The 21,046-nt window shown below is 27.7% G+C and overlaps 3 protein-coding genes across 12 annotated transcripts in view; 2 read left to right on the top strand and 1 right to left on the bottom strand.

Moving 5' to 3' along the window:
- Positions 1-6,321, bottom strand: LOC103569611 (integrator complex subunit 6). Of its 2 annotated transcripts, XM_008546970.2 has the most exons (5): positions 6,247-6,314; positions 5,478-6,165; positions 4,931-5,248; positions 4,664-4,844; positions 1-3,817 (listed from the first exon to the last, which is right to left on the bottom strand). In XM_008546970.2, the coding sequence occupies exons 2-5, from the start codon at positions 5,592-5,594 to the stop codon at positions 1,299-1,301; spliced, it is 3,135 nt and encodes a 1,044-aa protein (XP_008545192.1). In that variant the 5' UTR covers positions 5,595-6,165; positions 6,247-6,314; the 3' UTR covers positions 1-1,298. The 2 variants fall into 2 exon arrangements, with proteins under 2 accessions (XP_008545192.1, XP_008545191.1); XM_008546969.2 differs by having other exon boundaries at positions 5,478-6,321.
- A 1,595-nt stretch (positions 6,322-7,916) lies between these two features.
- Positions 7,917-15,538, top strand: LOC103569610 (thyroid adenoma-associated protein homolog). 4 transcript variants are annotated; one of them, XM_008546968.3, is made up of 15 exons: positions 7,917-7,935; positions 8,634-8,771; positions 8,848-9,035; positions 9,939-10,079; positions 10,161-10,793; positions 10,870-10,976; positions 11,065-11,617; positions 11,684-12,049; positions 12,934-13,209; positions 13,297-13,500; positions 13,576-13,766; positions 13,908-14,478; positions 14,574-14,733; positions 14,805-15,067; positions 15,142-15,538. In XM_008546968.3, the coding sequence occupies exons 3-15, from the start codon at positions 8,874-8,876 to the stop codon at positions 15,481-15,483; spliced, it is 3,969 nt and encodes a 1,322-aa protein (XP_008545190.1). In that variant the 5' UTR covers positions 7,917-7,935; positions 8,634-8,771; positions 8,848-8,873; the 3' UTR covers positions 15,484-15,538. The 4 variants fall into 4 exon arrangements, with proteins under 4 accessions (XP_008545190.1, XP_053594967.1, XP_053594965.1 ...); XM_053738992.1 differs by lacking the exon at positions 7,917-7,935 and adding an exon at positions 8,220-8,247; XM_053738990.1 differs by lacking the exon at positions 7,917-7,935 and adding an exon at positions 8,312-8,442.
- Positions 15,539-18,628: 3,090 nt separating this feature from the next.
- The window catches only part of LOC103572043 (uncharacterized protein CG43867), a 65,220-nt gene continuing 62,802 nt past the window's right edge, over positions 18,629-21,046 (top strand). For all 6 annotated transcript variants that reach the window (XR_001345407.2, XM_014444778.2, XM_014444776.2 and 3 more), the window contains exon 1: positions 18,629-18,965. The gene's annotated coding sequence lies outside the window, so the exon portion shown is untranslated. The remainder of the gene's footprint in view (positions 18,966-21,046) is intronic.

Below are 21,046 nucleotides of genomic sequence, written 5' to 3'. Positions count from 1 at the left end.
TTATTTATTTTTTTAAATCAAGCGATCAACAAACATATCAATAAAGTACATTATTTTTTTGAAATAACAATGATTTTTTAGTTAAATTTTTTTTAATCTAAATAATATTTTTAATAATTTTTTTTAAAGCAATCTACTTTTATATTTAATTAAAAAAATAATGATAATAATAATAATGATGATAATGACTACATATGAGTAGTAATTTGTAAAATACATACATTGATAATTAATAATCAAATAAAAAGTAACAATTGAATTTACTAATATCCTAATAACACGAGATATTTGGCCTGATGAGAGAAATCAACAGATGAAAGATATTATACTTGTTTGGTCCATCATAATTTAAAATTTTCCTTATTAATATTTATCATCATACCACTTATTTAATTATCTCTCATAAATTCAATTTGACTTTTAATTACAGAAAAAAAAATAATAGTAATAACATACAAATTTTACAATACATTTAAGGGGGGAAACGAGTCTGAGATACAAAAAAAGAGGATATTTTTTGTGATTTTTTTTTCAGAGTCGTCGTTATTAAAATTCTTAAAATTTGCGATATTATTAAGCATCATTTCAAGAATATCCTGCTAAATTTTCATAAAAAAATATCGAAAAAAAAGCAAGTGGTAGTGGGGTGAGCCAAGTCACTTTAAAAAAGTCTTCATGCCGTAGGCAGGATAATTTACGACTACATCTGAAATCAAAAAAACAAAAAGATTTCTTTCGTACATAAATTCATCTTAGATCTGAACGTAGGATTTTTTTTTCAATAACTCTTTATTTTTTAATTAAACAAAAGGAGAAATTTTTGGCAAAAGTCAAAATTTTTTGATTGCACCTTTACCAAAAATTCAAAAATGAATATTTTGTTTATTCCTTCATTCAAATCCAAAATAAACTTATGTACTAAAAAAATCTTTTTGGTTTTTCAATTTCAGATGAAGCAGACATGAGCTATCCTGCCTACGGCATGGAGACTTTTTTTTTAAGTAACTCAGCTCTCCCCTCTACCACTGGCTTACTTTTCAATATTCTCTTCTGAAATCTAATCAGGAAATTCTTGAAATGATGCTTAATAATGTTACAAATGTTCAGAATTTTAATAAAGAACATACTCTGCAAAAAAAATTACAAAAATATCCTCTTTTTTTTTTGTATCTCAGACCCCTTTCCCCCGCACCAACCATCTGCACGATTTTTTAGTTTTGTTTCTGTGTAAATAACAAACCACTCTGGAGTGCAAACAACTGTACATTTATAATATAATTAAAGAAAAAAAAATGTATTCAATTTATTTTAGTTGCACCATTGTGATTAATTTTACAGTTCGTTACCCAACCATCTTCTTGTATAGTGCACAAATAATCTTCTAAAAGTTTCGCCAAAGTTCGGCGTTTAAATCGCAGTGATTCCTTCACAACTTCGCGCACAAAGGCAATTCGAATGTCTAAAGTCCCTTTAACTTGGTGTATATAAGAAAATAATGTAGCATAATTCGTTCCTCTTTTTCTTACTTCTTTATGTATCACTTCTCTAATTGATAAATTATGTTTCCTCACATCTTCTAATTCTTTTTTCGTCAAAGGTTTATCTTTTTCTAATTTTACATCGTGTTTTTCATCTACATGATTACTTAATCTCTCTTCTTGTTTACTTTCAATATCAACACTATTCATACTATCGTCATTTATATCATTAATTATTAAATCACTAGGCTCTGATTTTATTATGTCTATTTTTTCATTTTTAACTTCAGTTTTAATTGTTTGAATGTTGTTTGATATTATCGGTACTAAGTCAGGAGGTGTTTCATAATGATTTTCTGGTATCTCAGTTGGTGAAAATTCAAAAACAGGTAAAGTTGCTGTTGTTATATCCGAAAGTCCATTTGTTAATTTATCATTTGTAGTTATTGTGGGTAAAATTGAATTAGATAATATTGGAATCGATTGATTTATTGAATTTAATGATGGTGATAAATTCGGTGGATTTACTTCTAATGGAGTAAATGTTGATCGTTTAGGTTCAACAATTTGAGTCCAAGGTAAAGGCGAAGTAGAAGGTGATGGTGTTGGTGACGTATACGAAGGTCTTCTAACTGTAAAATCTTTAGGTATAGGTCCAGGTTTTCTTTTATTCGCTGGTGGTCGAGTTAAAATAGGACTTATGTTATTTCCACCATTATTGTCTAAAGAACGCTTTAGACTTTTTGAATTTGATGTTGATGGTAAAACTCCTGATGATAATGAATTACCAGGTAAATTTGATGGTGATGCTGAATTTAAAATCGATGGATTTCCGGCTGAAGGAGAGTTAGATGCTGATGATGATGAAGGACTCCCAACCATATCCATATCTGCTTCATCAACCATCATTCGTTTGTCAATTTTGAATGGATTACCAAACATATGTTGTCGTACTGGTGCACTCTCTATTTCACGTAACGGTGGTGTCATACGTTTAAGATACTCTTGGTAATTGCCCATTTGTGCAACAGGCATTGAATGAACATAATCATCGTCTAATAACTTTGTATGCATTAATCCAGGTTGAAGAAAATTAGCTCTCATCCGTACAACCTGATCCAATAAACTTTTTCTTGGTACATCAAAAGCATTTCTGTAACTATGAGCTCCACGCTGCTGTTGCTGGTTTCTCACAAGACCTACGACAAATCCACCAAATTCATTCAATTGATCACGAAGTCCTATAAACTTGTCCTGAAGTAAAGGATGGGAAACCAAATCTTTTTTAAGCGGACTTCGGGGAATTACTCTAATTCCTTCCGTCACTGGTGACGTTGTTCCATTGACTAAAAATTTATTAGCATTTGCATTAGCAGCTTGTTTGGATATAACTTCGGTGCATAATCTGTCAAACTCAATTTTAGCTTGATTTTTCAAACGCTTCAAGTAATTTAGTACACTGTAAGACAAAGAGTTATCCAAATTATCTGGGATGAGTGTTTGAGCTAAAGGTGCAGGTGCCCCCATTCTCGTCAGAGCTCTTCTCAATGATGCTGCATAATACGTAGGCATAGTTCTCAAATAATTTTGAAATTGCGTTCTCCATTCACTTGTCGGTTTTAATCTGTGAACTTTGAATAGTTCTTCAAGTAATGGTAATAATACAGGATAATTATAAGGCATGACAAAAAGATTGACGCATGTAAGATTGGTGCTAGCTTTTAGATACCCAAAAGGATGTCCAACTTCACTTGATTTATATGAATTGGCCACAAAAACTTGCCAGCAAGTTGTTGGTTGTTTTCTAGCTAGTATATATTGTGTTAGAGGACTTGGTTCAAGTTCATATTTATCAAAAGGCAAATTTTCAATTACCATTGGCTCTTGACTAGTACAAGTAAATTTAACATTAGGATGAGCGGATCTTGGAGGCAAAGAACTTGCATTTAAATCTGGCCAAAAACTTTCAGGAATGGGCCAAAAACCAACGGCAAAACCTTTCTGTGCTTGTCGAGGAACATAAATAAGTCTACGACATGAATGCCAAGCAGTATTTCCCACTGCCACAGGAATAGGTAAATACTGTGATTTTATTCCATTAGCTGTGGTTGATGAATTTTCATCATCATTATCTTCATCTTCCGGTTGTATTACTGGTTGTGGTTGCATCGGTTGTTGTTGCTGGGTCAGCTGTTGTTGCGGTAATATTTCATTCGCTAAAGGCGGTGGGTCTGGGCCTATTTTTTCAAAATTAATCACAACTCCGGATTGGACTTTTTGTACTAAAGAGTCAATGCACTGCATCATCATTCTATGTGATGTTATGCAGTATGATCGTCCTAAAAAAATTTCACATGAGTATTATAAAATATTACATATATTTTAGGGTGATTAAAAATTAAATTTTCTCAGACGCCCCATAAAAATGTTCTTTTTAGTGAAAAAATACATGGGGAATTTAGTGTTTTATTTTTAAGTAAAAAGAACACGTGCCTCAGGACGATAAAAATTCATTTTTCGATACAATCGCGGTTTTTTTTAAATATCTCATGAAATATGCAGATTAAAGGAAAAAACCATAGGAACAATTTTGTAGGAAATTAAATTTTTGACAAAAAAGATCATGGTCATTTTTTTTGTAAAATATGTATTTATGAAGATATTTTTAAAAAAACTTTTTAGATCTTATCAATGGAGCATTTAAAGAATTACGAATGTTAAAAATAACGTTTTTTCTTAAATATAGACAACTTCGTAACTCGTAACATATCAATCATTAATGCTTGTAGTTTCTATATACTTGGAAAAATTTTATTTTCAACATTTGTAATCCTTACAGCGCTCAATTCATAAGATCTAAAAAAAATTTTTTCAAATATCTTCGTAAATACACATTTTATAAAAAAAAATGAACATGACCTTTTTTGTCAAGAATTTAATTTCCTACAAAATTGTTCCTATGATTTTTTCCTTTAATCTGCATATTTCATGAGATATTTAAAAAAAACGCGGTTGTATCGACAAATTAACTTTGATCGTCTTAAGGCACGTGTTCTTTTTATTTTAAAAGAAAAAACCAAATTCCCACGTATTTTTTCACTAAAAAAGCTTTTTATGGGGCTGAGAAAATTTAATTTTTATTGACCACCCTAATATATTTATTATTTTAAAAATAAAATAACTACCTCCAGTAACTTCACACATTGCATCAATTGGTGAAGCGTCACTAGCTACTAAACCAGTGTCTCTATCAATTGCTGGTGTTCCTGAGAGTCTTAGTACTAATGAAAATAATCTCTGGTCCCATCTAAACGGTTCTTTGGTCAATTCCGAGCCGGGAATCGGTGCGTGCATGGGTAAAGTGAACTAAAATACGAAAAAAAGTAAAATAAAATACTAATATAAATAATGTTAACGTAAAATATTAATAACAATAAAATAAATTAAATTACATCTTGTTGAACTCCACTAGTAGTCGTGTATTTTCCACCATCTGTAATTAACACAATTACAGAAGGTTCTAAATAAAAGGGACATCTTCCTTGACCGTAGGTGTCGATGCCTGTTTGCATACGATTTATATTTAAAACATCTAATGCGTGTTTCAAAGCTGCACCTAAAGTAGTTAAGCCAACACACTGAAGGTTTTTTAACTCATTCATGAACGTGGCAAGATTTTCTTTCCATCCTGCTTTTATATTTTGTGGAGGATCTTCAAATGTTAAAAGCATATATCTGTCACACCGACTTTCGGGTGACCTCTGCCTCACCTGTAACATAAAATATATATCATAAGTTCACTAGCATCAACAAAAAAATGATAGTAATAAAAAATAAGGTTATTTTATTTTTATTTTTTATTTCTTGCAACTAAATAACATGATATGTACGTATGTATGTATATATACATAGTAGACATACGTATATGTGTGATATATGTTTCTATCTATACATTAAGATTTACATGCATATATATTTGTACGTATGTTGTTTTTATACCTTAACAAAAGTTTCAACTGCGCTTTTAGCAACGTCAAGAAGTGTCGGGCGTCCTCCTAAGTATGCCCTTTGATTCATTGAAGCAGAAGTGTCGATGAGAAAGACAATTATGGTCATCTTTAAGATTTAGAGCGCTAACCCCGTGTACAAAATTTAACGATGCTACTTGCACTATCTCGTTTATACGGCATACCAACCGCGTATGACAAATATAATATTTGTAATTATCAAATAAATAATATTTTAATAAAACATTTATAATTATAGTACCATTATTATTATTGTTTTTTAATGGATTAATTTTAAAAATTAATGGTTACTTGGGCAGATATGAACCAGCCCTTGTTCCGATCAGTTCCGATGCGTCCGAGCCGACTGTGCCAGTAAGAGTGAGTCCTATACTATTCTGCCCAGTTTCGCTACACTCCACTCCACTACATTCTCTTTTCTTTTTCTATATATATAATATATACATATACATATATATTTGTATGCATGCATGTACCTGCTACATACATCACGACATCACTCCATATCCAACTAACAGTTTTTAAAGATTTTAAAGTGGGGATATGAGAAAAATAAAATCTGATTGCACAAATTCCTCACCGCGTCAATTCCATATTATAACCCAACTAATTTAAACTACATACCACATCCTCAACTATTGTAATAATTATTGATTAACCTGTAATTATAATAATTCAATAATAAAACAAATTATTTTTAATTATGAATCAGAGATACTTATAAATTTTTATGGGTTCACTTTTTTTTTAAAGCCCATGATGAGCACAAGTGTTAATGATAGTAAAGTTGGCGGACATCTGACAATTTTTAAAACTTTAAAACGAAGTAAAATTTTTTTAACTAAAAAATTTTGAGATTTGACTTTTAGAAAATTCTAAAGTCAGTACATGCATTTTTTTTTTTTTTTGACTTTATTAATTTAATTTCTTTATGATCCTGAAATTAGCAGACAATTAAAATTGTTTTGATTTTTTTTTGAACAATTAAATAAGAAAAAAAAAAATAAAAATATGCACATGTAGAAAATTTAAAAGACTATAAGTGTAGTTTTTTATAATATTTTTTTTTGTAATTCATCGTCTTTTAAAAAATCCAAAAATTATTGGAAGTCAGCTAATTTCAGTATAATGTTAATAGACAATTAAGAATTTTCAAAATTTTTTTTTTAACAAATGAATTACAAATAAGAAAAAAAAAAAGTAAAAAAAAATGCATATGTAGAAAATTAAAAAAACTATAGGTGTAATTTTTAAAAAAAAATTTTTTTTTATAATTTATAGTTTTTAAAGAATCCTAAAATTATTAGACGTCAGCTAACTTCAGTGTCATATTTTTTTTATATGTAATTTAAAAATTTTCTTATGTCTGCTACATTTACACTCATCAATTATTATATAAAAATACACTTATTAATTTTTAAATGCGCATTTTTAAAAAAATTTATTTCATTAATAATTTACTCTATTTATTTATAACTTTAAATTTGTCTGATGTCTACTAAGTTCATACTCATAAACTTGAACAATATTTCACAATAAAATTAAGCTCTAAAATAAATTTATTTTATCAATCATATTCATCCTTATCCATATTAATTATTTTTCAATTATATAACAATCATCGTATTCGATAAAACGATGTCCTGACTAAAAAAAAAAAATTGAAAAGTATTAAAAATGATGAATTATGAATTCTTTTTAATATTTCTGAATACTTTCAATACTTTCCAATTCCTTCTATTATGGAACTTTAACATTGTAGATCGTTTTCAATTCTTTTTTTAAATCTGGAATGTTGAAGAAAACAGACATTGAAAAGTTTGGTTCATTTTAAATGAATAAGTTAAATACTTACAGAAGTAAATTATTAAAAATGCATCTGAAGAACTTTTCGTGCCAATTTTTAACAATTTATTCTAATGACAAGACAAGTGACTCATTAATTAATCCATTAGAGTTCTTAAGTGGCTCCTACTTTCAGGATCATTCAATAAACAATTTTATTAATTTACATAATTTAAATTGGTCCCGCGTGACAGCGAATGGCCCATTGTTTAAAAGGTGGCGTAAGTTACGATTCTCTAGTTACCTACCAGGATATGACATCATTCATTTACAAATATAGAGATGCTTTTTTATTTAATTTCAAATTTTTTAAATTATATTTATTTTCTTATACAATTATTTATTTATATCAGCGAGTGTAATGGCACAATTTAAATTCTGGCATAATCAACCCAAGATTACTAGAATTGGTTACACATTTTTTCACTGGTTCCTTTCTGGGAAAAAATGCTATTGACCAATCAGCTTTCTCGACGAGCAATTTGGTGAGTTTTCAATACTCTGCAGATCGCGACACTGGAATTTTTACTCTACAGATAATTGAAAGTGAAAAAAAAATCTCAGTAGATAAAAAACAGCAGAAGGTAATATTTTAATTTATTTAATTTGAAAACTAGATGCCGCTGATTGATATGAAAAGTGCAGAGAAAATATTGCAATAGAAAATAATTATTTTTAAAATTTCAATTTTGACAAATTTCTCAATTAACAAAATTCTACTTATAGAACACTAAGCTACGATCGTTTTTAAATTTTAAGCAAAAAAATATTTTTCTTTTTTTAAATGCAGATTTTTTAACTCCGTGAGACATAAAATGATCATTTCAAAATTAATGCAAAAAATTTCCATGAAAAAATAATTTTATAAAACTTTATATATAATTATTTTAAATAAGGTACATTGAAAAAAATTTTTCATCGAAATTAGGGCTTTTTATATAAACTAAAAGACTGCGATGATTGACTTTGTATAAATTTAAAAAATTAAATAAATGTCAAATCTGAGTTGGCAAGTTTTTAAATCAAAAAGTTATTTACAGTATTTATATTGTATATATATTATCTGATGTGTGCAGATAAAAAATACTAAAGTAATGATTGAAGATACGTTTATTTTATCATCTTAAAAATTTAATTTAGTAAATATATTTATGTTAAAAATTACAGCCAAAAATTATTTATATATTATTTGATTTATTAAAATAATTTTATGTCATAACTTTAGCCATAAAATACGTCGACTAAATACAGAGTTTTTGATAATTTTTTTATAAAATTTCAGAGAAAATTAAACAATTTTGATGTGTGAATGTTTTGTAAATAATTTTTCAAGTAAGTTATAAGTTATTTTTCAATATTGAGTAATAGTTACTCAATTTCATTCTCTATAGAAAAAAATCATAACCTGTTTTAAATTTTTGTAAGTATATATTGTTATTGATTATTTTTAAATGTTATTATTAATAATTGACTGAATCATGTAATTATTTTTCTAGGAAGATATAATTTATTTTATACAATAATGGATTCCAATGAAATTCTTGTAATGCTCAATGAATTACGTGAACAGAAAATAAGTGGTGAGATTGATGATATTGATAATTTATCAAATGAGCACGAAAAATGGAGAAATAAATTAAATTATAATTTGTTGGACAAATATATTAAACATTCCTGCGAAGAAGTATGTCCTGAAGTTATTATTAATAATTATAAAAACAATTTATTTAACTTTATGTATATTTATTTATTTTTTTAATTTATAAACGTCCCTCGTCAATTATACATAGGAATAATAACAAAAATAATATAAAGTGTGAATAATTTATCATCAACACAGCTATAACAAAAACAAAAACCATGCCCAGAATTCTCAGTTTAAAATTGCTCTTCTAGCTTTCTTTTTGCAACTGTTCAATAATGCTCCAAAAAAATCTACTTCTGTGGGTCTTCATTAATAATTTTTGAAATTCTGTATAGTGGAGAGCGTGTCGAAAACGTGATCTTACTAATGGCATTTACATTATCCTATAAGATCTCAGGTTTATATTTCGCACTGCAAAACCCAACATACCAAGCAGCTCTGAGGCATCAAGATGCCCATTAATAATATTAAACCCACAGCACAATGTTAGTTATTTTCTCCTATCAGCTAAAGAAGACAGTCCCATATACTCATAGGCTTGATGTTTGTCCAACAGGATTTCCTTCCTGCTATTGCGGTATCTGATATGGCTTAAAAATTTTTCTTTTAACCGATTTCAATTTTAAAATCTGATTGTTATAAATGGAATCCCATATAACACGTCCATATTCAAGTACTGGTCTCACTAAAGAGCAAAATAGTTTGATTAACGTGGTATCGTGATTGAAAACGCTACTAAACCTCAACAGACTGCCCAGAGTTTTATTTGCCTTGGCAACTATATTGTTCAGATGTCCTCCATATGTAAGCTTGCTAACAATATATATCCCCAAATCTCTTATTCCATCAACTTGAGGGACAACATCATTCTTGATGTAGTATTGGTGGTGATTATAATTGTCTCTCGAAAATATATGTATATATATCTTTTTTTTTTTACAGATTCGAATTACTACGCTTAGTCTTCTAGTTGAATCTAAAAAAAGTACTTTACGTTTTTTAGAAAAAGAATTGAATGTAATAATGGAATTTTTAAAATTTAATCTTGGAGAAAAATTTGAATTCGTTCCGCTTATAAAAAAAGTAAATGATTATATTTATATAATATAAAAGTATACTTTTTATTTCAACTAATGAATTATTAATACTCATGTTATTTACCAGGTGTTTAAACGAATCAATCAAAGTCTTGCGGTATTTCGAAGAAACGTAATGCAAATCGAAAAATTTAAATCACGTGAAAAAGAAGCAACTGAAGATTTAGAATTATATCAGCAACGTGAAAAAGAGTATGTAGAATTAGCTAATGATTCACTCAGTTCAATAGATAGTTACCGCATATTTTTTATTAACATTCGTGAAGAGTGTTTGAATGGTATACGAATTGGAGCAACTCATACACGAAAAAAAAATAGTTTATCTATACTACAGTTACAGCAAGATATTTTAGAAAATGATTTTAATGACTTGTCATGGAGTAATGAACAAGTAAATAAATTATTTCAATGTTTATTACTCGATACATATGAAACAAATAAAGAAATAACTTTTAAAATAATATCAAAAATAAACCCAGTTACATTGAACTTGACAAATTTTAAGAAAGTTGATCAACTTTTAGACGTAGCAATTAATTTGGCAAATTGCATTCGACCACTTGATAGTATTACAGCATCTTACATGTTAAGAGTTTGTCTTATGTCACCAATTATTGATCAAGTATTAAAGAAATATAATATTCAATGTAATAACGATACTTTGTCTCAATTAATTATAGTACTGCTGGAACACGCAAGGGTAAAATTTAATTTTCATTTTTTTTATGTTTTTAAAATTTTATAGTAATTATCGTTTTATTTATTTCTAATTATAGATTTCTGCAGAATTAGCGAATGAAAATATTATTGTCGCTGTTGCTAAACGTTCCTTGTACGGATATATTTTTTGTATAAGAAAATTGATCTCATCCTGTGATCTTAGGTAATCTTTATAATTATTGTTAATTAATCAGAATAATAAGCAATGACTGTATCTAAAACAATAAATCTGTTTATTTTATTTGTTTCAGAAAAGTTGAAAATAAATTTTGGTCAATTATAATTAGGGATGTAATATCTGTGTGTTTAAATTTATACACCGCAGTTTCTTCGGTAGTAAATAATTCATCACCAGAAGGACATTTTCCGATGGATCTCAACAAAAAATATTTGGGTGTTGATGGAGATGAATGTGAATTGATGAAAGTAACACCGCAAATGGTTTTATTGTGCTCTTGGCGTACTGTCAAAGAAGTCAGTCTATTATTCGGTTATCTGATGATTAAATCACCGATTGCGGATGATGATTCAACGATTGGTTTACTGTCTGAGCAACAGATTGTTGATATTGGTGATCATTTAGTTACGTTACTGTGTGAAACTAAACATAGAGGTGCATTTGAACAAGCACATGTTGGATTTGAACAATTTTGTACACGTTTATGGCGGCTTAAGCAGAATCATTTAAATCAATTACCAAAAATATGGTTGTACCAATTACTAATGGCAATTACTGGGTTATCTCCGGGAAATTCAAAGTTATGTGCTACAAGACGTAGTGCAGGTATACCTTTTATGGTTCAGGTAAAAATTTTTTCATTTATTTTTTATCAGTTGCCATACTTTCTTTTAACTGATATATTATTTTAGGCTCTAGTTGCTTCAGAACCTTCAATTAAAAATAAAACTGAGCCTGTTGTTTTCAACTCGTTAATGAAAATTTTGTTAGATCTAACCAAAATTGAAGATGAATTTGAATTATCTAAAAAAGCAATGAATCTTGTAGAACAACAAAAATTTTTTTCTAATCTTAAAATAGATCAGTTAAAAAATTATTCAAGTGCAATTACTTCAGGAAATTTTTCTGATAATGTAACAATTACAGAAGTTAAAATGCATGTTTTAAATATATTACGTGCATTATTTAAACACGCTCAATTAAGAGATCTGTCTAAAGTATATTCTTCAGATGGACTGATTGCTGCAATAAATAGTTATGATAAAAAAACATGGGCTGTAAGTTAAACTAAAAGTAAACTAAGTAATAAACAATATTTTTTTCTTAACGAGTCAGGGTCTGAAGTGTGAAAAAAAAACACTTTTTTTGCGAATTTTTTTAAGCTGTATGGATAAAGTAAATTAATTTAAACCTTTTGTACATTGTTAAGTGCATTTCAAGGACATTACCTAAAATTTTTACGCGAAAATATCCACAAACATGCCTGTGACAAAGCTTTCCCAAGAACGCCTTTGAAAAAAGACAATTTTCAGTGATCATTGTATCTCAGTTAAAAATTATCTGAAATCGAGTACCTTTAAAATTAAGTTAAAGTCTCGTCAAATCCTCTCCCAACGGTTTCTGATGTTTTTTTTTCATCTCTACATTTTTGGTGGTCATCTAAAGTGAAGAGTGCTATTTTTCACGCAAAATTCCGCCATTTTGGGAGTATAAAACCCCTTCAATGTAAAAAAAAATCTCAAGCTCAACGTTAGGGGGAGGTATTTTACATGTAGAAAGTATGTACCAAGTTTGAAATAAATCGGTCATGTAGTTTTTAAATTGCAGTGACTACGGACTTTGAAAAAATAGTTTCGAGAAAAATGCGTTTGAAGTTTTAGAAATTAAAAGTGAAAAAAAATTTTTTTTTAACTTAGGGGAGGAGGGCGCGAAAAAGCCCGTCGGGGCAGAAAGGCCGCCCTGAAAATTTGATAAAAAAAATTTTTTTTTTTCTACTTAGAGGAGGATGAGGCAACGGTTGCTCTGTTGAGTTGAAATTTTTGGATTATATTCTTGAAATGTATAACTATAAGAAAAGACAAAAAAAGAAAAATCGATTTTTCAAAAGTGCGAGACCCTGGCTCCCCCTTAAAACTAATTATAATATTATCATTAATTTTAGGAACGTAATGCTGCAACATTATTATTTAGTGCTTTAATAACAAGAATTTTTGGTGTCCAAAGAACAAAAGACCATGTTAATTTAACGGTACACAATAAAATGACTGGTCGTTTATTTTTCGAAAAATATCCACAGCTATTACCATTCATGCTCAATAAATTAAATGCATTTATTAATGATAAAAATAATCCAATAAGACCTAGTATTCAATCGATTCTTCTCCTCTTATCTCGATTATATCTCGCATCGAATTTAGATGCTAATTTCGATTGGAAGGTTTGATTAATATTTTATTCTATAATTGCCATGCTACTACTGTACCTTTATCATTTATTATTCAAAGCAAATTGTTTTACAAATTAGGTTGATGAATTTGTTAAATTAGTTTCAACTTGTGCTAATAGTAGAATATATACAACACGAGAATTAGCTGCTAGAGCTGTAGTACCTTTACTGACAGAGAGAACCGTTTGTTTATTTCTCAATGAGTTATTCAAGAAGATTAATACTGAAGCAAGTAGCGGCAAACCATCCAGATGGAATTCAATACACGGTTACATATTACAGGTTTCATTGATGTTTATTATCATTAAATTAGTATTTTTTTTTTGTTATTAATATAATTAATTCTTGAATTATCAGGCTTTAGAGATTACAAAGAGTAGTTTACTCGTGACATGCAAATTATCTGAAATATATTTAGAGGAATTTATTAATAATTCAATGTGGATTATTCGTAATGTTTCCTGTTATAATAATAGATCAGCGTGTTATCCATTAGCGGCCGCTTATATTGATCTTCTTTATGAATTTATGAAACTCTATAAATACAAGTAAGTTTATAAATAATATTTGAGTATTTGTTAATTTAAACTCCCAGGTATTTGAATCGTAATTTAAAGTTACATTATTAATAAATTTAAATAATAAAATATGATATTTTATTACTTTATGATTTATATTTTAAATTTTAGGAAAGAACAATTTCCTTTTACGTTATATCATAAAGTATTATATGAATCTGTAACATATGTTATAAAAAATCAATTGAAAAACCAACCGGGAAAAGAGATTTTTGAATATTCCACGATTAAATTTTTTATAAACTGGCAACTCATAATAAAACTAAAGTATACTTTAGAAGAAGATGAATGGGTAAAAGTATGGGGTAATATATTGACCCATACTAATATTCAAGTGCAAATATTGGCTTGGACAAACATAATAGAAACTGTTCGTCGAAAATCTGAAGAATTTCCCGTACCCACAAAAAATCCATTACTCGTTTTAGCAATTCATCGTGCTTGTGATGAATTATATAAAGAAGAAATCGGTCCGGATATACAAGATGCCATACAAGACTTTTTATTTGAACTCGACGATAAAAATAATTTTAATAATCTCGAAATTGACGAGCATACATATTGTAGTATAATATGCCCAGCAGTTTTAAATACATTTAACAAAAATATACCTCACAGTCCTAGTTTTTTAAGATTATTTGGGAAAGTATTCGGTAAATTATTAGTCAACTATACTAGTCAGGTATGTTGTCACTCTAATTAATACATTTCTGTATTACAGCAGTAAATTTATGTATTCAATTTACACATTAATGAATTTATTTATATGAATTACAGTTATCAGTACAAAAAACCATAGATTTAAATTGTCAACCATATGAAATATTTTATGATAATTCTTGGACGAGTTCAGCGGGAATAGATTCCAGGCTAGCGATTGCTAAAGTTATACACGATATTTATATTGATATAACAACAGTAAAATATGAGTATATAGGTATAAATTATTAGTGTTATTATTATTGATGAATAACTTTTTATAAAAATAGTTTATTTAATTTATTACAGATAATTTAAAAGCTTTACTTAATTGGTGGACCATTTTATTGAAATTGTTAGTAGATGATAATTCACAAGTACGAACAATGGCTTTATCGGCTTTGTCTAAAATAGAAACACCAGATAAAATTGAATATAATTCTGAAGAATCATTAGAAATTTTATTTAAAAAATTTTCCAATTGTGTATTAGATAATAATGCAAAGTTTGCAGCATACTTTGTTTGGAGTCTTTCACTATCGGAAAACGATTTTGAAATGGATGATAGTGATGTAAATATACACTTTATAATAACATTTTTTTAAAATTAATAAAAAGTATATTTTAAAAATTTATTTTAATATAGGTTTTCAATAAGTGTTATAATTACGAAGCGTACGAGCCGCTACGTATTTCCGATATGTGTGGTCGTTATTTGGAAGTACAAATCCACGATAAGTGGAACACTGAATCCATTTTTTCAACTAATTTACAGCAATGGCTTAGTCAGAAATTAAATATGCAAATTTCTGAATGTAAAAATGCGCAAGCTTTAATTAACGCGTATAAAAATCGTTTGCCAAAACTCAATCAAACTTTAGACGATATACTAGATCCAACTTATAATGACAAATTAATTCAAATTTTAGCGTTTAAAAATTTTTTGGTACTTATTGATGAAAAATATTGTTTTGATATTTGGAATTAATCACTTGTTAATTTTTTGTATACTTGTCAATAACTATTTCAGCTCAATTAGAATATATGGTAATTATAAATAATTTTTACATTATATTTAATGATGATATTATTGTATATTTAATTCGAATTTTTTCAAAATGTTTTTTAATTAATAGAATTTTCTATAAAAAACAATTAAATAACTTGATTTCATTTTTTCTTAATTTCATTTTATGTACACATGATAAATGAGTCGTGTTTTATTTAATTAGTTTCAGCTTTTCATCAGAGGGTTAATAAAATTCTAAATTAATATCTTATTTATTTATTGAATTTTTATTTTCAATCGTAAGGTTTGATCTCTTTCGATCATATACAAAATAATTAGTACATGTAGTGAAAAAGCTTAAATTCATAACTCATAACACATAACCCATAACCCAGTCTCAACTCAAAACTCAGACTCAAATCAGTCCAATATATTTTTAACAGTTCCATAAATTATTATTATCTATAAATCATTTGATTTTTCCAAATCGATTAAATAATTAAAGCATCTTTGACGAAATAAGTCTAGTGATTCTGATGACGTAATCTCAAACGGAAGTAAGTTCCAAAAAGTACAACCTACTATAACAAAAGACTTTTGATAGCAAGTTGTATGTGCAAAAGGGACCTGGAGTGTATCCGTTCGCAATGGATTTCTACGTGAAACTACATTAGATCTAAGCTTTAGTTGATGACTAAATAAACTAGGTCTCCCAAGACACAATACTTTATAAAATTCACATGCAATGAGGTGTAATCTTCGATTCCTTAACTTTAGCCATCCCAAATTATGTCTGTGCTGTGATAGATGTTCATCGCGTCTCAGACGCAAAATAAAACGCACACAATTATTTAATGACACTAAAAGTGATCTTTCAAGATCATACGTTAAATTAATAAACACACACGCACAGTAATCATATATTGGGAAGATCAGATTGACTATAAGTCTACGCTTTAAATCTAAGTTTAAATTTGCATCATTCATCCTTATTCTATATAAAGAATATGCAGCACGCTTTTTTAATAATATGTAATATATTAGATAATATAATAACATCTTATATAATTAAAATTAGAATAATTTAGATTTTTTAATAATAGTATATTACATACCTAGGACAAAAACAAGAAAAGTCTCAGATTACATGTAATTGTTGGCCGAGGCTGATTACACACCTAGGGAGGAAAGTAGGACATTTCAGCCCATGTGTTTTCCACCCTCGTCTTTTGCTTGGGTAGCCCTTATTCAATAATTTATTTAATAAGGGAGGCAATGACCCTCGTGAGTTGCAATGCTCTATTTTCCTCCTTAGGTCTGTAATATACTTTCATGATACCAGCATCGAAAATTAAAGCTTCAGTGCCTCTACAGTCAGTCGAAATACAAGCTAATTTCAGTCCAAAACCAAGAATAAATATTAGCAAACGCCTAATTCCAAAGGTCTTTAGTCAATGGGTAGAAACGAATGTATTTTGTCCCTTGGGAAGAAACAAATAATGTTTTTGCCCGTTAACTGAAGGCATTCGTAATTTTGATCCTGATACTTGTCATTTACTTAACAGTAATTTCAAGCTCTTAATATTATTTAAGTAAATGACAGTTCTGACTTTGTGATTAAGTTTATGATTAATCATAAATTGTAAATGACAATTTACGCTTACACTGATAGTTGATAACACCATTGGACTTCCTTGATTAAACAAAATGGTTCACTCAATGATGAATGTATATCTATACAGTATTCAAATTGAATCGTTTTGAATTGTTTCTTTTAATCAGGGTTAAATGAACTTGTTTTTGACTGGCTACTGACACTGAAACTTTAAGTTCCGATGCAGGTAATCATGAAAAATATTGTGTAGAACACAGGATGAAAGACGATTTCAGACTGCGGGTGATGTCAGCCAACTTCACCCTGGTCCGAAATCGTTTTCTTTCATCCCTAATCACACAATATACTATTTTATAAAAAAGTTGGATTAATTTATAAAAAATGAAATGTCAAAGCCACTAACTGATGTTTCATTTGCTAGATAATAATATAAATAAGAATTTCCCATTGCCTATTGAATGACATCTCTTCTAAAACATTACATCTAGTATATTAATATACATACAACGGATATGAATTCGCAATGTAAATTTGCTGTCACAAAGTACAGGAAATTAAAGTTTCAGAGTAGCATTTGGTGAAAAGTTTGTAAAGTTATACTTCAACGATTAGTATAGGATGTGAAATTTTAAATAAAGATTCACGCATGACTGCGACACTTGAAATTCATTAATTCAAATTTTATTTTTATTAAAAGTAACATCTATAATAATAATAATCATGAATACGGCAGTAAAGTTTGAATTACACTAATTTTTGAAATTTCATACATTAAATTATAATCTTATACATTTCACTAATTGGTTCAGCTTATTAGTTAATTGCTTGTATAAAACGCATCGTTTATTTTTACATTGCAAGTTCATTAGAAAAAAAAAGTTTTTTTTTAATACTCATGAATCTAAAATGATTTTTAATTAAAAAATTATTTAAAATAACAGAAAAAAATTGTTTGAAATTCAAAAAATTATAAGTCGTCATTACACTGCAGAGGAAAAAATAAGGTCAAAAACAAAGTGTGTAATGAGCGTTAATGTAAATACTGAAAAAGTAATACTTGAAGTCAAGGAGTCGTACGTGTATGAGAGTATGTACAGAAAAAAAAATAAAAAAAAAAAAAAAAAAAAAAAATAGAAATTACAAGTAAAAGTAGAAAACGAGTAGAATATAAGTGACAAGTAAAAAGCTTTAGTACAAAATTAAAAGATCTCTCAAGACGCTCCAGTTAGTTTTTGATGATGATGATACGATGTCTGTGTTAGTAACGAGAAATGTAAACAGGTACAAGTGGGTACAAGGGTTGGTATGTGATGCAAAATCCGTATGATATTGGAGGAGTTTAATTCAAAATGATAACATGAATAAGAATGTATATGGTGGATTTTTATTAAGAGATTAAAATGAATATTGTCACCCGTTATGCAGATCGAAATAGGAAATGGCGAATGTATAGGATTGGATCTGGATGTAGGGCGATGGTAAATGACAAGAGAGTCCGAGTAGTTGGCGCTTCAGTCGTAGCTCGTAGGCTGGCTCGTTATTATAGTCGTACATATATATTTTTAGAATAATTTGACGATTTGGTCTTGGTCGGTTTCAGTCGGTGAATAAATGTGTGTTGATACTTAAAACTTTATTTACTAGCACTTGTTTAAATTCAATTATTATTGTTTATGTTTACATTGTCACTGTAATAATTTTTATTTTATTGTATATTATAATAACGTTGTACATATAATAAGGGTGAACGAACGACAACGATTGTGCGTGTAATACAACTAAGCATGGAGTGAATTTTGTGTAGTTTTAAATTACTTGCAACTATTGCCGTTTATCCTAATAACAGGTGAGTTATTAATATTATTTTTTTATTAATTTTCAAATAAATTACAATATTTTTTTTTAAATAATTCAATATTTTTACTTTTTATTTAAAAAAAATTTTATATAAAATTTTATGAGTGTGAATGTAGCAGACATGAGACAATTTATAAATTTTAAATAAATAAATTAATTAATTCAAATAATGAAATTTAATAAAAAAAAGCGCGTACGGAATTTTAAATTATTTAAATACGAATTTAAAAATTTTTTTTTACTCACATTTTATTTATTTATTCGAAAATTCGAAAAGTTGTCAATTAGTTGCATTCACACTCACAAAGTTTCACATTTTTTATCTGTCAGATTTATAGGATTTAATTATTATTATTTTTTTTAAATTTAAATTATATAAATAATTTAAAAAATTGAAATTTTAAATTTATTTACTTGGGGAAACTAAAAATTATATTTCGTACTGAATAAAAATTGTTTTCATATATATATATATATATATACTCACCTGCTAATTTTATAATTAATTTTTTTATGAGTGTGAATGTAGCAGACATCAGACAAATTTAAAATTATTAATAAATATAGTAAATAAATCAAATTAAATTAAAAAAAAAATGCGCATTTAAAAATTTAAAAATTAATAAGTGCATTTTTTTTATAAATATTGTTTTTTACAATTACTTACTCTATTTATTTATAATTTTAAATTTGTCTGATGTCTGCTACATTCACACTCGTGTTATGACAATAAAATTAGCAGACATTTGAAAATTTTTGGATTCTCTTTAACAAAAAAATAAATATTAGAAAAATATTTTGAAAAATTGCACGTATAGTTTATGAAGTTTCCGACATGTGCATTTTTTTAGAAATATTTTTTTTTCGTTATTTATCTGTTAAAGAAAATTTTTTTTAATTTCAAATGTCTGCTAACTTTACCATCATACTCGTGTTTTTTTGTTTATTTACTTTAGTAAGTAATAATAATGTTTAGTAATAGTACAAGTTCGATAAATATTTTATATATTGAATGAGAACAAGTCTTGAAGATAGAATTGCGTGTAGTTAAGACGAGATTTTTTTTTGGAGTAAACTACATTCCGCGTACGACATAATTAGTAATTTTCGTAATTACTAAAAAAAATAGTAAGTTTTTTTTTATAGACAATAATATTTATTTGTCAATATATGTCACATTAATAATTCTTCAACCGGTTATTTAACATATTTCATGTTGTTTATTAATTTAATTACTAATTGCGTTAATAATTATCTTAGTTAAATTATGTCAGTCAATTTATATTGTATTTGACGTTATAACAAATGCGTGTTGTATGTGCGTTGGCGTTACAGTCAAAATGATGACATCCGCATGCTCATTATTTGTTGAATACATTTAATTTAATAAAAACAATAGTACTTAAGTGAATTTTATTATTTGTCTAAATGAGTGTAAATGCAACTGACAGGTGAGAATTTAAAAAATTTAAGAATAAATGAATTAAATGTAAGTAGAATATAAATTTAAAAATTCGTACTTAGATTAATGAAAAATCCGTACGCGCATTTTTTAAAATCATTTATTTATTTATTCAAAATTATTATTATGTCTTATGTCTGCTACATTCACACTCATTTGTGTTAATATATATTATGAATTTACAATAATATTAAAATCCGAGTTAAATGTATTTTGGTATAAAGTGATACAGATAAAGTAATCTAAACTTTTTCAATGAGTATCTAAAAATAAAATAAAGTATTATTGAATTGAATTGAATTGAATGAAATTACAAAAAAAAAGAAGTATATATGTATATTTAAACTGTGATTGTTAAGATTCGATGATATTAGATTTATCGTGAGATTTTAATAGAAAAAAGCTCCTCGTTGTTTTCTACTTTTATATCACCGAAGACTTTGGAATAAATAATCCTCCACTCGCAGTAATGCTCTTTCGGTTAGCCTCTACTAACCTGGCCCCTTGGGGACACATAAATTTTGCGTAAAATTGACTGGAAGAAAAGGCATACATTAGCCCGAGGATCTGGTAAAATATAAATAATACATGATAGAGATGACTGAGAA

Source organism: Microplitis demolitor, chromosome 5, assembly GCF_026212275.2.
Source record: "Microplitis demolitor isolate Queensland-Clemson2020A chromosome 5, iyMicDemo2.1a, whole genome shotgun sequence".
Classification (NCBI taxonomy): domain Eukaryota; kingdom Metazoa; phylum Arthropoda; class Insecta; order Hymenoptera; family Braconidae; genus Microplitis; species Microplitis demolitor.
This window is presented reverse-complemented; position numbering and strand designations above follow the sequence as displayed.

What these genes read in the sequence shown, in the direction of transcription:
- LOC103569611 (XM_008546969.2), bottom strand. Translation starts at nt 5,594, where the DNA reads ATGACCATAATTGTCTTTCTCATCGACACTTCTGCTTCAATGAATCAA. An exon ending in CTAGTGGAGTTCAACAAGAT is followed by an intron (nt 4,845 to 4,930) that starts GTAATTTAATTT and finishes TTCGTATTTTAG; the next exon opens with TTCACTTTACCCATGCACGC. An exon ending in AATGTGTGAAGTTACTGGAG is followed by an intron (nt 3,818 to 4,663) that starts GTAGTTATTTTA and finishes AAATTTTTTTAG; the next exon opens with GACGATCATACTGCATAACA.
- LOC103569610 (XM_008546968.3), top strand. Translation starts at nt 8,874, where the DNA reads ATGGATTCCAATGAAATTCTTGTAATGCTCAATGAATTACGTGAACAG. An exon ending in ATGCTAATTTCGATTGGAAG is followed by an intron (nt 13,210 to 13,296) that starts GTTTGATTAATA and finishes TTTACAAATTAG; the next exon opens with GTTGATGAATTTGTTAAATT. An exon ending in TTGAAATGGATGATAGTGAT is followed by an intron (nt 15,068 to 15,141) that starts GTAAATATACAC and finishes ATTTTAATATAG; the next exon opens with GTTTTCAATAAGTGTTATAA.